The following is a 17,037-nucleotide window of genomic DNA, read 5'->3' as shown; positions in this document are numbered from 1 at the left end:
TTTTGTTACCCTAGTTGGTTTATTTATAACTGGTAAAATATTATATTTGAAAAGCATATCAAAAAAAGATTTTGTTTTTGGAAATTTTTTATAAGTCAGAGCGTTTAAATTTATGTCACCAGCAATATACAAACTTTTTTTTTCTTTATTTGTATTTAGGACCGTATTTTTAATAAATTCTTCAAAACATTCAATTTTACCACTCGGCGGTCGGTATACGCACCCAATTACAATGTTTTTGTTTTTGTCACTAATTATTTCAATGAATAGACTTTCATAATTAAGATTTGATGAGCATAATTTATTTTTTATTTTGTATGAATATAACTCTAAAACATATATACCAACGCCTCCTCCGTTTTTATTACTTCCTCGCGGTTGACTAATTAGCTTATAATTAGGTAATTTGTAATTAGAATTAGAATCAAGTGTATTTTCATGCCAAGTCTCTGTAAGGGATATGATATCAAACGTGTAATTTATAATATTTAAAAATTCCTTAAACTTGTCAAAGTTTTGATTTATGCTCCTAATATTTACATGTAATATAGAAAATGAATTTATTTCTTTTTCCCCCTTAAATTCATAAGGATCAAAATACGGTGTTTTCATTAAATTCCTTTGAATTTCTTGAAAAATATTTGTGTTATTTAATAAATTGTCTTCAAAAGGGTCAAAATTTATATTTTCAAAACCTTGTTCAGAAACATTATTCGAATCCATTTTTAAATATAGTAAATATGAATGAATTTAACTATTAATATATTAATAAATAAACTATTCACCTTGAAATATTAAATTTTCTGTTCTTTCAGAGTTTTTTTGTTGAAATTCATGGACAATTAGTTTATTATACACAACTTTAGCATAATAACCATTTTGTCTATGAACTTTTGCCTTAGCAAATAACTCTTTTCGAACTTTTCTAGTTGTACTACAATAATCTTCATTAATAAAAATATTGGTACCTTTTAGCTTTGATGCGTTATCAGTGATCGTTTTTTTGTCCTCGTAGTCATGCAGTTTCATAACAATTGTTCGTTCGCGATTCTCGTTTGAAACTCCCACTCTATGCGCTCGTTCTATTTTGATTTCTCTTTTGATATTAAGATTTTCAGCAAATAATTTCCTTACTTTTTCTTTGGTTTTTTCCCAATCTTTTTCGTCTCTACTCTCAGGCAAACCATCAATACGCAAATTGTTCCTTCGATTTCGATCCTCTGCATCAACAGATTTTAGCTTTAGGTCGTTGTTGTCTGTCGAAATTTTTCCCTGTATTATCTTTACGCTGGATAACTCTTCTTTAACTTTACTAATTTTTTCATATACACTTTTAACCTTATCGTCGCAGGCATCTCCAACGAATGTCAAGCCAGCTTTGATATCGTCAAGATCTTTCCTTACTTCTTGAATGCTTTTTTGAACTGAATCAAACTTTATATTAATCATTTTAACTGTTTCTGTAAAGAACGACAATATCGTCTCTTTTTGTAAGTTCAGTAGTTCTCTCACCATTACCATTGAAACAACCTCAGCATTGCTCATTTTAATTTAATTTTGATAAAAAAAAAAAAAATTCCAATTTTAAAGATAATTAAATACTAAAAACTCAGAAATATTAAGACTATTTTTTATTATTTCTTACGCTGCAAAAACTTCCGACTGCTTGCCAAGAGTAGTGACAAATTGCTTAAAGAGATCTAACTTAATGTGCAGCGGTGGCATAAGCACTTTATGAGGTTCTATCAGCGGCTCTCACTTCACATTGCTCTTCCCAACAGAAAACTCGGTCTGTTGTGGCCAGTCCTTTGTGCAATAATGCGACTGAGCGTCACGGCTTTTCCAGAGACAGAGGAAACAAGAAAGTTTTGTGAAACTTCCTTGAAGACCCATGAGGAATGATACCATTTTGAAGTCACCGATAACCTCACATCTGTAGTCGTCATACTTTATTGCACTCAGCAACATTTTGACATTGGCGTAGTCTTCTTTGAGATGCACAGAGTGGGCCATCGGGAGAGACGAACTATCTATGAATAGGCGCCATTTAATAGGATTACATGCGATACCTATAGCCTGGAATAGACCGGCAACATTCTTGTAGAAGCACAGCATATCATGCTGAATGAAGAAGTTAGAGAACCTTTGATGCCGCTTCCTCTGATCCGTGACTTCTACGCTATCATCAACCAAGTTCTATTGTTTGAGCCTGGATATCAGAAGCTCAGCAGTTGGTTTCGTAAGCCCAAAGTCCAAAATTAAATCGTTCACGTCTTTCTGGTTAGGGAAGTACTGCTTTCTATCCCCAACTTCATCTGCAGAATTGTAGAAACTGTAATTCTGATTTGCTGCAGCCTTCTGAAGCTAGCCGATGCCGCCTAAGAAGAGTCGGAACAGGCAGATTGGGGTTGTGTGGTACTGGAGCGATGGAAGAAGGTGTGTCTGGATAAACGGATACACCTTCTTCCAACGCTTTCCATGCAGAAGTAGCAGTTGCTTGAGTGGATTGTCGGCTCTCGCCAAATTCGTGGGATAGCAAACTTCATGGGTTGTCTCTCTCCTCTGTACCAACTTGTAACATAGCACATAGTAATACATAATAATTATAATAATTTGAGGACAAAAAATTTCAAAATATGAAATGATTTCAAGGTGGAACATATTTGCCTACAGTACAAATGACAAATTTTTATAAATTACAATTCCTTGAAATGAACTAGATCTAAACAAATATAAAACAGATAAAAGTTCATCAAGCCGCAAATATCAAAGCAATTTCAAGTCGTCTCGGGAATATGCTGGTAACCATAAAAAAATTAACGAGTTATACTGGACAAAAAAGAACAAAAATTCACTGAAACGATTTTTATTAAAACATCAAAAAATTATTTAAAGGTAGGCTACTAAGTTTTAACTAAATTGCAATTATTCAACAAAATGTTTATCAAAACTCGGTAATTAAATAAAATAATTATAATTATTATACAAATTGGAGTTTTCTTCGCGTCTGGAAGTTAGCTCTAACTTAAAAAAATACTGAATCTTATAAAAATACTGAATAAAAATTATCTTTATTATTGATGCCCCTGGCATCAATAATAAAGATAATTTTTCTTGAATTTCACTTTCTACTTTCATTTATTTTCCGTGACTTTGCTCTAGTAAAGTTTGTAATAGGTCTAGTTTAGATTTTATACGTATTTTGATACAAATATTCTTTGCACATTTTTAGTAGGATGTTTAAAAGAAAATTCAAACTTTTTAAAATACAGTTACTGGTCTATATTTGGAAACTTCAAAGTGATTATTGTTTTTAAAATTGGGGTTAACTTTGATGTAAGCTGCAATTTAATAAATAATTTAGTGATAAAAATAGAATTTCGCATAAAAGAAATCTCTTTGTTCCATCATTTACCCATTCAGTCAAATAAATACAAATTTGTTGTTATGATTTATTAATTATTTTTTTCTAAACAAATTCATCTTTAAAAAAAGGAATGAAAATATAAAACGATTACCAGAGATTACGAGAGTGCAAAGACGTAAATTTATAAAAAAAAAATTTAAAAAAAAAAACGAATAAAATAACTTTAGCAAAAATAATCGCTGATTTTGCGAGAAAACTAGCTTTTTTTAAAAAAAGCCGATTACATCAATTTTAGATATCTGAAAGCATTCCGAGATGAAAATTATTAAACTTATTGTGGTTATTTTATGGAGCGGTAGTTTAAATATTCAGGTTGCTACAATAAGTAAGTTTTTTGGTCAAATATTTTTAAAATTTTACTTGACTAATATGCTAATTAATTTTATTATATAAACTATGATATAAACTTTGTAAAATAAATATTAACGTAATGACGTAATTAAACAAATACTATATCGTCAGATAGTATCTTTACGAAGACAATTTGATTTTCTTATTTGTAAACAATTTTTTTATTTTTAAGTTGAAAAAAATATTGACATTTTTTGAATGTAAATCAGTGAAGTTATTTTGGTGAAATTGAACATGAAATTGAGATTAGAAAAGTTTCATAATATGAAAAATTACAAACTAATTCTTCAAAGGAATGAAAACCGTACTCAAACATTTTATTACTGAGTTTAGTAAAAACAAAATAAGTTTCATTTTTAAAGGCAAGTGAAATGTCCATGACATATGATTTATATTTCAAAAGTATTTATGGGATGATTTATAGAATTGCGTAGAGCCATCTATGGATATGGTATTTATAATACATAGGTGGTATGTGGCAAAATCGACATTGTTAGCTAATTAACTGAGTCCCTAAGCGTCAACCAAACACAATATCTTCAAAGTACGGCTTTCGAGATCGCAGACTCACTAAACAACTCAAAGCAGAACTTGTTCGAAACTGCACGGAGAGAAACAACTTCAGGGGCGGATCCAGCATTTTCTGGTGTTTGAGATAGCTAACTTCCTGGCAGGGAGTAAACGCCAAACAATTTTATGTTTATACTTATGTCAAATAAGGATGCTTTGCAAAAACTCCAATGATTGAAGCCTGGAAACAAAAAAGTCCTAAAATATTTGCCACAACTGCCCCAAATGTGATAGCAATAAATTGACAAAATATTTTTTACATTTTTTTAAACTAAAGTTATACTTATCAATAAATTTCAAGTTTCATACAATAATCTTTTAACATTCAAAAGTTATGAGCATATAAAATTTATAACCCCCTCGAATCGAGGGGGATTTAAATTTTTTAATGGTCATAACTTTTGAACGCTGAGAGATGATAGTATGAAATTTAAAATTTATCGATGAATATAACTTTAGTTGAGAAAAAGTTTTTTAGTAAAAAATATATTTTGTAAACTTGCTGCTCTCACGTTTAAGGTAGTTGTGGCCAAAATTTTAGGGCTTTTTTGTTCCCAGGCTCTAATCATCGCAGTTTTTTGCAAAGCATCCTTATTTGACATAGGTATAAATATAAAAAAGTTAGTTATCTAAAGTAACAAAAAAAGCTGGATCCGCGCCTGAACTTTCTCACCATCCGAGTGCTAAACCATGAAACGCTTTAACCAAAAAAAGTGAATTCAACAAATCTAAATAAGTTCAAACACGAACTACATTTACCATAACACTTTAACTGTCATTAGATGGCTTAAGACTGGAGTTTCATCACAGAGTAGCTGTCCAGGCCTGATGTGCCGCTCTCTATCAATAACCTGAAAACTTAACTTTTTGAGAACAAACTTAAAAAAGTAATAATATTAAAATACTTATTGTTGCCATATGTGGGCCATATGAGGCTACCACCTAAGTGGCATATCCCAAAGATAGAGTGTGGCCATCATTTAATGATACATATGGCCCACAACAAATTTACTTGTCGGATACTTTACATTAAGCAGTTTGTATTTTTAACTAGTAAAAAATTTGTTTATATGGCCGGACTTCTACACCTATTATATGTTAATAGTTACAAAAAAAGAATTATGAATCAAAAGCTCTTACTTGTCGCTTACCAAAAGATTACTTACCAAAACTTTTACTTACCAAAAAAGTGAGTATTATTCATGACAGACAAAGGGAAACAGATATTAATTAAAAAGTGTACCTAAATGAGTGTATAATCAAGTTATTGGTTTTTTTATTCAGGAACATTGGAACCTATTAGTTGGTTCCATTTATTCAGAGACTCAGCGATAGTAAATATGTTATTCAAAAGATACTAAAGGTACCAAAGACCTTAATTCAGCAAAAGTGCACAAGATTTATTCTATTTACGATTTTTTGGCTACTCTTGAACGAATCTTGTAAATTGATGACTAGACTGATGATAATATTTACTAAATAAAAACAGGATCAGGTATTTCCTGAGAAAAATGGATATTAAGGTTGAACAAAAGTGTTTTACTGGCACAGCGGGACACAAAAGACTTGACCAAATACATCGTTTCTGAGATAAATTCAATTGACAAATTGATTCAATAAAGTTTTTTTTGTATATATTATTAAATGTATACATTTAATAATATTTTGTAAAATTTTAATGTTTGAAAATGTATTTTTTAAATTAAGTGTATGGTTTGCAAAATTTAAATAAAATTTGTACTTTCTAAATTTTCGAACATAGCTTTTGCAAGAAACTTTCAATTTTAGTTTGCAGATCTAAAGAATCCAATTCGTTTTTGTACTTCTGGGCTATATTATTTATACTTTTAAGACAAAATCCGCTTTTAGTTTGTTTCTATTTTTAAACTTTTATTTAAAGTGCCCCAAAAAGACCTAACGATTTTGTCACAGAGCACCGTAAAATAGCGTTTAAATAGAAAGTTTACGCCTTTTTCCTTACCGAAGACGCAAAATATGCCCAGAGCACGCTTTGGACTCTAAATCTCTTGCTCCTAAAGGAAGTGCTCTAACAACTGCGCCACAGCCGATTCTAAATCCCATAGATCATATATATAGCATATAAAATAAAAAAACAAATATAACACAAAAAACTAACTACGTAAAGACTAAGAGTAACATAAACCACTCTTAACTACTATGCTCTCATGCTGAAAGACTAAAGGTCTAAAATGAGACTATATGTATATATATATATATATATATATATATATATATATATATATATATATATATATATATATATATATATACAGTGGTGGCCAAAAGTCCTGGAACATCATATTTTATGTTATGAAATCAATATATTTGAGAGAAAAACAATTTATTAGTAAATTTTTTTATTTATTACAATAAAATAAGTGTTTATAACAATTTTAAAGATGATAGGTACATGCACATACATGATAAAAGTTCAATATTTAATGGAAGCATAGTTATTGTCAATTACCATTTGGATACGTTTTGGCATGCTGTTAACAAGTTTTGTACTATAGTCTGGTGTAATTTCATGGATCCACACTGATTTGATTGCTTCAACTAAATCATTATAGGATCTAGGCTTTTTGGCAGTAACTTTTACTTTCATAATATGCCAACAATTTCAATAACATTAAGATCTGGTGATGACCCAGGCCAATTTTTAAGGGTTTGAATTCCTTCATCAGCAAACCACTTCTTTACAATTTTGGCTGTGTGGCATGGTGCACCATCCTGTTGGAAATAAGTGCAGTTCAAGATCTGCACGAAAGGTGGCACCAATATCAGGGCTGTGGAGTCGCGGCTCCGACTCCTCAACCCTGATATATATATATATATATATATATATATATATATATATATATATATATATATATATATATATATATATATATATATATATATATATATATATATATATATATATATATATATGTATATATATACATTAGGGTGATTCATATTTAACGAATTTTTGAAAATCAAGTTGGTCCTACCTGGAATGGTTGACCACCAATATAAAAATAATTTTCAGCCCAAAAATTTTAATGTCACGTGACTTTAGAGGTCCCCGCCGTCAAATTTGTGTATAAAAACATAGCAAACTTCAGGGGTCTGGCAACGACTTTTAAAATTAACACGGAAAGCAACTTTTCTTCTATATCGTATATTTTGGACTACTTATTTATAATAGGGTAGAATCAAAAAGAAATACGGTGGTATTTATTTCGCATGATGTGGAGGAAGTGGCGAAAAAACCAGTTTTTTTACATAAAATGACGCATTACTATGTATAACTGAAGCTGGTTTATTCTTCATATTTAAGCCAAATTTTGAAAATTAATATTAAAACTAAGCATTAATAATGTTTGTATAGAAGGGGCATGTCAATAGCTACTCGCCCTTTCCTCCCCTCACCCTACTATTGGAGATTTATACCCCACCTGTCCCTTCTTAGTTGGAAGGGGGGGGGGCGAAGTTATTTAAATTTTATTATAAATCACATTATTTAAAATTACTTTTCTTTAGCAAAAAAAAAATATCATTTTGCACTATAAATATTAAAATCATGATATGTAAATATAATATAATATATTGCAATGCATAAATATAGTATTTAAATCATGTTATTTTTTTCTCTACTTTTCTATTGCTTCATACGCTAGCTGCAACTGTTCCTTGGTTTCTGACCCACGGAGATAATCTCGTCTTTGCTGCACAGCTAGTATAAGTTATTGACGATCATCCTCATTGTGAACATTGTTCACAAACTCTAATACAAGTTTAACAGCCTTTCAGAATAATCGTTCACTACTTCAAGTTTACTTACAAAATTGGAGAATGTTTTGAACTGGTCAACATAGCACCACATAGGAACAGGACAGTTTAACCAAAGTTTGTCCTCCATTCTTGTCAGGTTTAATAAACTGAAGATGAACCAAAAGTTCTCTCCAATTAATGGAGCTAGTCCTGGTGGCACTTCTTGTTTAAATTTTAACTCGTTTATCAAGTTTGACTTCTCTGAATGCTGAAAATAATCAGGAACTGGTTTAGAGAGTAATGTTTTTGCGATGTTTTATTTTTCCACATCAGGAAGGGTAGGGTCTAGGAGAGCAAGTGGAACCAAAGTTTCATCTAAGTACCAGGTGTATCTCTTCATTGACATCATTGTACTTTCAATTCCGTTTAGAACTCTCTTGAAATCAGAGTCGCGTTTTTCTACATATTCTTTGTACTGCACCATTTGCCAATAGGCTTTTACATCCTGAAATGGTGCCGCTGAGGGCAATGAGGTTATCAGAAACCAGAAAGAATAGAAAATCGAGATAAATTCTGCCATTGTCTTCAACTCTTTATTTTGGGCAGAAGTCAAATTATAAGGCAGATGTGTACTCAATATCTGAATCTTCAAGTAGTAAATAGCTTTTGACATGAACCTAAGATGAGAAACACAGCCTGGAGCTCAAACTTTGAAAAATATTTTAGGATACAGATACATCAGTGTAAGTTCCAATAACTCCATATAATCCCCTCTTAAAAATATGTCAGTGTTTATTGCATCTTTGCAAAACTGGATAGTTTCCTCAATCTGGGTTGCCAAGAAAGATTGCTGATGGAATTGGCATCAAACCTTATTAAATTGGAAAAATCAACAGTTTTATTGATGTCATTCCAGTTTGTCTGAAACCGTTTGAATATTAAATTTTCTAGAGCTGCTGTTTTGGCTGAGTTAATTTGCTCCCAGAAATGTTTGAGCTGAAGTTCATATATATGCCTCCTGCAGGCAAGCTCTAATAAAATAGATTCCTGTCTTTGACTGAACCTAGTATTGGTTCCTGAATGTCTTCCAGTATTTGAGGCAGTTGTGTCAAAACATAGTCCCTTCACATCGTCACAATCTTCCAGTACATTATACAAAACTTCATACTAAGCAGCTGAAACAGCAAATCTATATTAGCTGAAACAGCAAATCTGTCTCTTTTTTCTTTTTTTCCATTTGTAATATCTTCCATAATTTTTCCATCAAAGTGAGCTATTATGGGGAAAAGTGCTTTCTCAGCAGCTTTTTTAACCCCGATTTTGGCTTTGCAGCATTTTGCTGGATGGTTTTCTTTTGTGTCCGCCAATTAGTAAATTGAGATAGTAAAAAGTCTTCAACATTTCCACCTGAACTAACAACCAAATCTGTACACACATGCAGCAAATCTCTGGAGGAAATATTTTTGGAAACTGAAGTCATGGAAATATCTTTTACAAAATCCTTGGCTAACTGTGGCGTGTCATTACTTGGGCCTGGCTGATCGAAATCAAACGAACAATCTGAGTCTATGCTGGTATTTATATCACTGGTTTCTGAGGAAAACTGAAGCTCTGTAGTAAAATCGTCTCTCTTAAAAACTGTTCAACACTGTGTACTAACTGTGGATGTTTCAATCTTCTCTGTTCTCTCTTCTTAATTCTCTGGTTATAAAGTTTGTCTTTTTTACCCAGAGTCATTTTACTACCGGTCTTTTGATTTCTCAAAAATTTCATATCGGTACAATACGGTTCTTAATTAAGACAAGTCTTCTTTAGAGTATCTTCGATATTTGGTTTAGCAACCCAGAAAACCTTCTTTCCTTTTTTTTGGAAATCTTGTCTAGCTTCTCCTGTTTCTTTTGAGTTCTTACACTTACTTTTCTTTAAATTCTCCCAGCTGTTGATCAGATCAGTGATATGCTTACTTTAACAATATATATAACAGGTTTAGAAAATACTATATTATCCATATTTTGTGGAGTGTTTATGGTAACCTGTCCCTTTAATAAATGTCTAAACTGAAAGTAGAGAATAATGTCTGTATTTATTGAAAACATTATTTCTAGAGGATTTTCTTTAATATCCTCTTCTTCAAAAAGATATGCTCTTGTTTTGAGTCTTGTCGATCTTGGCATCTTGGTTTCTAAACAGTAATTTGTTTAAAGAAAACAATTGATATTCATTCTTTGTTTAAGTCACATGTATTTTACAATAATAATTTTGTATATAACCGCAGATAGTATACCTTTTATAGATTGTTATGGATACACCATACATACACAGAATGTAAAATTACGACAATATGTCTTCCGCAAATACGACAGTATGTTAGTTTATAAAACCGCGGAAACGAATAAATATTCCAAAATATTCAGAAATCAAAATGTTATCCTAATTTAATGTTTATATTGTCTTTTTTTCTAAAGAAAATAAAGTAAATTTAAATAATATGATTAATAAAACCATATTATTTAAAAAATCATATTGTAAAATCCCCCCCCCCTTCCAACGAAGAAGGGATAGGTGGGGTGTAAATCTCCAATAATAGGGTGAGGGGAGGAGAGGGCGAGTAGCTATTGACATGCCCCTTCTATACAAACATTATTAATGCTTAGTTTTAATATCAATTTTCAAAATTTGGCTTAAATATGAAGAATAAACCAGCCTCAGTTATACATAGTAATGCGTAAAATACTTTCTCAAACACAAACAAGGTCTCTGAAAGAAGATCGTACTGATCTTATCATCAGAACCTTTTAAAGGTATGCGCATATAAACTACATCAAAACATAATCAACAAAAAATAAAACGTAATTAACAATAAAAGTTATAAAGAAAATATAAAATTACAATTAAAAAAACCTGACTACATCATCCATTAAGATAATTAAATTTTTTAATTCATATTTGAAAATGGGAAAAGTAAAATGCGCGTCGAAATTGGACAAAACAATTTTATTCCAAAGATACGGTGCACGATATGAAATACAAAACTGATTAAACTTGATTCGATAAAAGGGCTCATGTATAAAATTATTATTTCTAAGTGTATATTATTAATATTAAATATTTTTAAATATATTTAAATATTTTGTATTTTAAATATATTTAAATATTTTTTATATTTTTAATATTATTTTATATTTATTGGTTTCAAACAAAAGAGATCTTTAAAAACGGGTAAAGATGTATCATTTTTCCACATATACATAAAGCACAAAACATTAAAAACATTAAGCTCATAAATATTGAGAACTTTCATTTCAATAAAAAGCGGTTTGGAATGAGTATTTGCAAAGTTTATTAAACGAATCGCATGTTTCTGACGGCGATAAAGGCATTTTAACTTACTTTTTTCAGTGCTTCCCCATGCAACATTAGCATAATTTAAATAACTATGAACTAAAGAGTAGTAAAGTTGAGTTGGACTTTTTTTGCATAAATATGTTCTGTTTTTATATAAAATTCCAATATTTTAAGAAAATATGTATTTTTATTTCAACATCATCAATAAAAATTTTAGGCAAATTTTGGGGTAAATAAGCTTTTTTAGAGACTGGGTGGAAAAGAACCCAATTTGTTTTTTAATGTTTAGAGTTAGTTTGTTGCATTTAAACCATTTGGATATACTTTTAAGTTCATCATTCATAGTATAGAAGAGTTTGTAAATGTTATTATTGGAAAAGAATAAGTTAGTGTCATCAGCAAACATGATACTCATTAAATTCGAAGCTTTATTTAGATCGTTTATATAAATCAAGAACAATAGTGGTCCCAAAATGGAACCTTGCGGAACGCCACATGAAATATTTAGAAATTTATTTGGATGATCATTATTGCTGAAAATAAATTGTTTACGGTTGGATAAATAACTTTTGAACCATTTTATAACTTTGCTATTTATTCTATAATATTTTAGCTTTTGAAGTAAAATTTCATGATCGACAGTATCGAATGCTTTCCTAAAGGTCGATGAAAACACCTAATGTATATTTAGACCTGTCAAAAGAATTAGAGATTTCACGTTCAAATTGGATAACTGCATGTTCTGTGGAATTATTTCTTTTAAAGCCGAATTGATAGTTGTATAGAAAATTATTAGAATGAAGATAATTGTATAATCTATTGTACATAATACGTTCAAGTATTTTTGAAAATGTGGAGAAGACAGAGATAGGGCGATAATTACTGATATTTGTTTGATCACCTTCTTTTAAGATTGGAGTAACCTTTTAATTTTAAGTTTTAATTTTAAGTTGTTCAGGAAAAATTTCTTGGCGTATAGATGCTCCATAGACCTTAAATAGGATTTCTTTTAAGTATTTAAAACATTCTATGACTATATTACCGTTTATGTCATGTCCGTTTATTCGTTGCAACTAGTGCAATTATCCACTTGTACTAAAAAATCTCTAATTTTATTTTTGATGATTTTTTAAACCCCCTGGTCACCCATGGGTTGTTTATATTTTTTGGATTTAATGTTCTTACATTGATAGGAAAAATAGCGTCATACACGGAATAAAATGTTTTAAAAAAATTATCGTAAATTTTATCTGCATTATTATTAAAGTTAATATGGTAATATATATATATATATATATATATATATATATATATATATATATATATATATATATATATATATATATATATATATATATATATATATATATATATATATATATATATATATGTACATATGTACGTTATCTCTAATTTTCCTGATATTTACATATCATTTTCTGCATTATGTTAACCAGACCTTAACTCATAGTACAACAATTTAGAAACTATAGTTTTATGAACATTGACTGTACCAAGGCCGTAGACAACTTTTTTTTTGATGTTTGAGCTAAACTACTTCGAAACATGAAGATATATATAATGAATGAGGATGCTATACAAAAAATTGCGGTGATTGGAGACTGGGAACAACAAAAACCCCAAAACGTTAGCCCCCAGCCCCAAATAGGAGGACAGTGAGTCAAATTTGTTATTTTTTTTACAATCTTAAACTTAATTTGTATTCATCGTCGGATTTTAAATTTGATTTAAATTGGGTTTAAGATTAAAAAATTTTTTTTTTGAAAAAAACTTATTGCCCACTTATTTGGGGCTGGGGGGGGGGGAGGCTAACGTTTTGGGGTTTTTGCTGTTCTCAGTCTCCAATTTTTCAGTCACCGCAATTTTTTGCATAGCATCCTCATTCCTCATGTATATGAACATACTTAAATATGGAGTTTTCTTCATGTTTTAAAGATACTTGGCTCAAAAATTAAAAAAAGTTGCCTACGGCCTTGCTGTACCGAGACTGACTACCCTGATTTCACAACATATAAATTGATTTCACAACATATAAATTGCTCCTATTACTTGCGCTTTTATTTCAACTATCCTTCGATTTTGTAACTATCCGTAACTATGCCAACATTGCACCGATTTTTTTAAAAATAGGAAAACTGATCCAGCCAATTACAGGCCCATCTCTCTAACATCTCTAAAAGTTGCCTATTTTTTAAGAACTTTCTTCTAGATAGTACAGCCAAAAATTAAGCAGTTTTAATTGGCTCGTATCATATAAAAAAGTAAAGCTTCCTCAAGTGTAAAAACTTTCTGAAAAATGCTAAATAAAATAGCAAACTTAAGTCATCTGTTGTATATTTCTATTTATCTGCTGGTTAGTTTTGTGAAAAGCAATTAATTGGACATGATATATAAGTAACTTAATACATTTTAGAACTCAAATATAATAATAGGCGAGTTTAACATTCCATCTCTAATTAATGGGTCTTTATTACCTCCCCAAGAATAAGGTAGAACTGTTTACAAAGAACTTTTTCTGTAATTCAACCCTTGAATCCAATGGCTATACTCTTCCTATTATTCCAGTTAAACAAGTTAGCTCACTGTTAAACATCCAAACCACTCCAGCTTCTGTTTATAAAGTCATTTCTTTATTAAACTCTTCTACAACTTATGGCTCAGACAGTATTCCTGCCTTAGTCAAAAGCGTTCTTCAGTACACTCAGGTTTTTAACAAGTACAACAAGAAGATCAAAAACTCAAGGTTTTTGATCTTCTTGTTGTACTTGTTAAATGCTCTGACTGAGGCGGTTGAGGCAAGGGCAATACCCCTTGCCTCAGCCGCCTCAATTTAATGCTCTATCGTGCATTAAATGGAGGCGGCTGAGGCAAGGGCTATTGCCCTTGACATATCAAAAACTTTCTATAAACTTAACTTCTACGTACTTTACTGTTCTATCTTTGGTTCTGTATCGTTTCTTACATACATTAATGATCATCCTGACTATCTTACATCTAAAGTGGGTCTTTTTGCATAGAAGTCAACTTTATACTCCTGTCTTGACAAAGTCTTCTTTTTATGAGAGTTAATATGAAATTTTTATTTCATCTCGCTCAAGTGTTCCGATTTTTTAATGAAAACTTTTTCCATTAATCAGGTTTCAGAAATTACCCAACATCAGCAATGCGAGGTGGAATATGTATATATATGTGTATATGTACATATAATAAGATTGCTCTGTTCTTTAAAAACATTGAGCACTCTATTTGTAAAATACACTAACATAATTTACACATATATACATATATACATATATATATATATATTTTTTTTTTTATATATATATAAATACATACATATACATACACACACACACACACACACACACACACACACACACACACACACACACACACATATATATATATTAAAAAAAATATATGCATAAAATATTTGAATATTTTAATATTATTAATATTTGAATAAGATTTTTTTTTATAATATGATATCAACTAAGGAACTAGTGAAGAAACAGAGTGCAAAGATCAGAGTTGTAATGGTTGCCTGTAAGTGATTTAGTTATTTAAAGTTTATATATTAATTATATATTATAAGTTTAAAAATTTATGCATTTGTTATAAATTTGTATAGCCGTAAGTGTAGCCATCTTACAAAACTTCAAGTATATATTTATTATTCTAACTTCTGCTGTAAAAACTGCTTAAAAAATTGCTTGTTATTTTAAAGATTTAGAGATTATTTTAAGTGAGATGAAATTAGTAATGTTTGGTAAATATTTTTCCAAAATTTTATCAAATTAATGTTTTATTTAAACCTTCATTATATTGAAATCATCCAAAAAGGGTATAAAAACTCAGTAAAAAAATTTTTTTATTCCATGTGGTAGAGAACAATCGTCGTATGCAATTGCTTACGAACTAAAGCACCCAGGAATCAAGATGTCTTGGTAAACAGTTCAATGATATCAGGAAAAAAATTATTAAATTTAAAAACAAAAAATGATTAAAAAAAGTTAGAATAGAGAAAAAAACAACAAGAAGGAGTGTTTAATAATTGAAGATAAGTAAAAATCATTTAGAAAAAAATATTGGCAGATTTTAAATCAACCTTAAGTGATTAAGGAAGTTATGTATGTTAAATACTTAAATGTTTGTAGTCATAAATGATATATTGGGTGAAAGTGTTATAAGTAATGCATTCCTGAAGATGAAGACCTTCTATCTATTATGTAGTTGTGCAGCCATGGTGAAGTGCTTATAGCACTTGAATCTGAATTAATAAACTCAAGGTTTGATGCCTGCTTTAGTCATGTTTGTGACTTAGGTTGCATAAACTTTCTACTTAAATTTTCTTCCATGGTATTTTGTGATAAGACTGTTGGGTTAGATAAGACTGTTAGGTTTGATAAGACTGTTAGGTTTTCTTGAAGCACCTTAATAGTTAAATAATAATAAGTAATTGTAAAAACAACATTTTCTCAACTTCTTCCCATTTTTAGTGCTTGTTAGTCTCATAAGGTATTTTTAGGTCTGGTAGTATGAGTACCTTTAAGTTGTGAAAATATTTAATTTATAATTTTTAATAAAATTTAACTAAAGTTTTTTGCTTTCAAAAGTTTTTTGCTTTAAGCATGTTACTTTAACCAAATTTTGTTTTCTGTGAGGTATCTATATATAAGTGTTATTTTCTACTCTTCCTGATCGAAAGTTTGATCTTTTGATCTAAAAATAACATTCAACTAAATAAAATCTTGACTGCTGGGTCAGTTTATTATATTTCAACCAATTTAAAGAAAACGTTGTGGGTTTAATCGGAATAACAAAAATATATTTATTAAGTTCTTGTTTTAATGAATTATTTTCTATACAGTTTTTGATAATCACTTTTAGAGCAAAATTTTCAAATTTTGTTTTATTAGGATTGATATATAATATTAAGTATTAGCCATTTTAATTATTTTTAATTAAAAATCCATATGATATAGGATTAGGGTTGCCACCTCTCCTGGATTGCATGGGAGTCTCCCAGATTTTATATCAATTCCTGTCTCCCGCAAGTAATTTGAAAACACATTGAAATCTTCCAGAATGCGAAAATGTACCAAAATTTTATATTTTTTGACATTTAACATGTTTTACGCATTAAAAAACCGATTCTCTAGCATAAGGTGTCGCTTTCATGCGAAGCGATGCTATCTAGCGAGTAGCTTGTCAACATTGCTTCAGAGCTCAAGATTAGAGTACATTAAAGTTTATACTCGGACACTTTCAACTATAAATATCTATTTTTTTTACACTAATTTGAGGCTAATATGGTAATTGGTAAACATATTTGGATAAATACAATGACTTTCGCGATAGCGTATGCTTTTTTGTAACGGCATATTTTATATTTAAAAAAAAAATATTTGAATATAAGTTTTGCTTTAAGGTTTTCTTTGAGCTTGTTTAAAAAGTATGTCTGGGATTTTCAATAAAGGTCTGGAGGGCATCAATGTCTAGACCTTTTTTGATTCCTGATCACTTATAATAAAATAGAAGTTAAA

At 29.9% G+C, this 17,037-nt stretch overlaps 2 protein-coding genes across 2 annotated transcripts in view; one reads left to right on the top strand and one right to left on the bottom strand.

The window, feature by feature from the left end:
- Positions 1-777: 777 nt before the first annotated feature.
- LOC136088262 (uncharacterized) lies at positions 778-1,545 on the bottom strand. The gene has a single exon (XM_065811947.1). It carries the CDS (start codon positions 1,543-1,545, stop codon positions 778-780), a length of 768 nt encoding a protein of 255 aa, XP_065668019.1.
- Positions 1,546-3,494: 1,949 nt separating this feature from the next.
- LOC101236414 (uncharacterized) overlaps positions 3,495-17,037 on the top strand; it is a 60,642-nt gene continuing 47,099 nt past the window's right edge. Inside the window, exons 1-2 of the mRNA XM_065814050.1 lie at positions 3,495-3,752; positions 14,989-15,037. Of these exons, the coding sequence (XP_065670122.1) occupies positions 3,683-3,752; positions 14,989-15,037 (119 nt within the window). The 5' untranslated portion in view covers positions 3,495-3,682. The remainder of the gene's footprint in view (positions 3,753-14,988; positions 15,038-17,037) is intronic.

Source organism: Hydra vulgaris, chromosome 12, assembly GCF_038396675.1.
Source record: "Hydra vulgaris chromosome 12, alternate assembly HydraT2T_AEP".
Lineage (NCBI taxonomy): Eukaryota > Metazoa > Cnidaria > Hydrozoa > Anthoathecata > Hydridae > Hydra > Hydra vulgaris.
Note: the sequence above shows the minus strand (reverse complement) of the source record. Positions and strands in the feature narration are given on the sequence as shown.

Excerpts from the sequence above, each read along its gene's own strand:
- LOC136088262 (XM_065811947.1), bottom strand. The coding sequence starts at position 1,545 with ATGAGCAATGCTGAGGTTGTTTCAATGGTAATGGTGAGAGAACTACTG.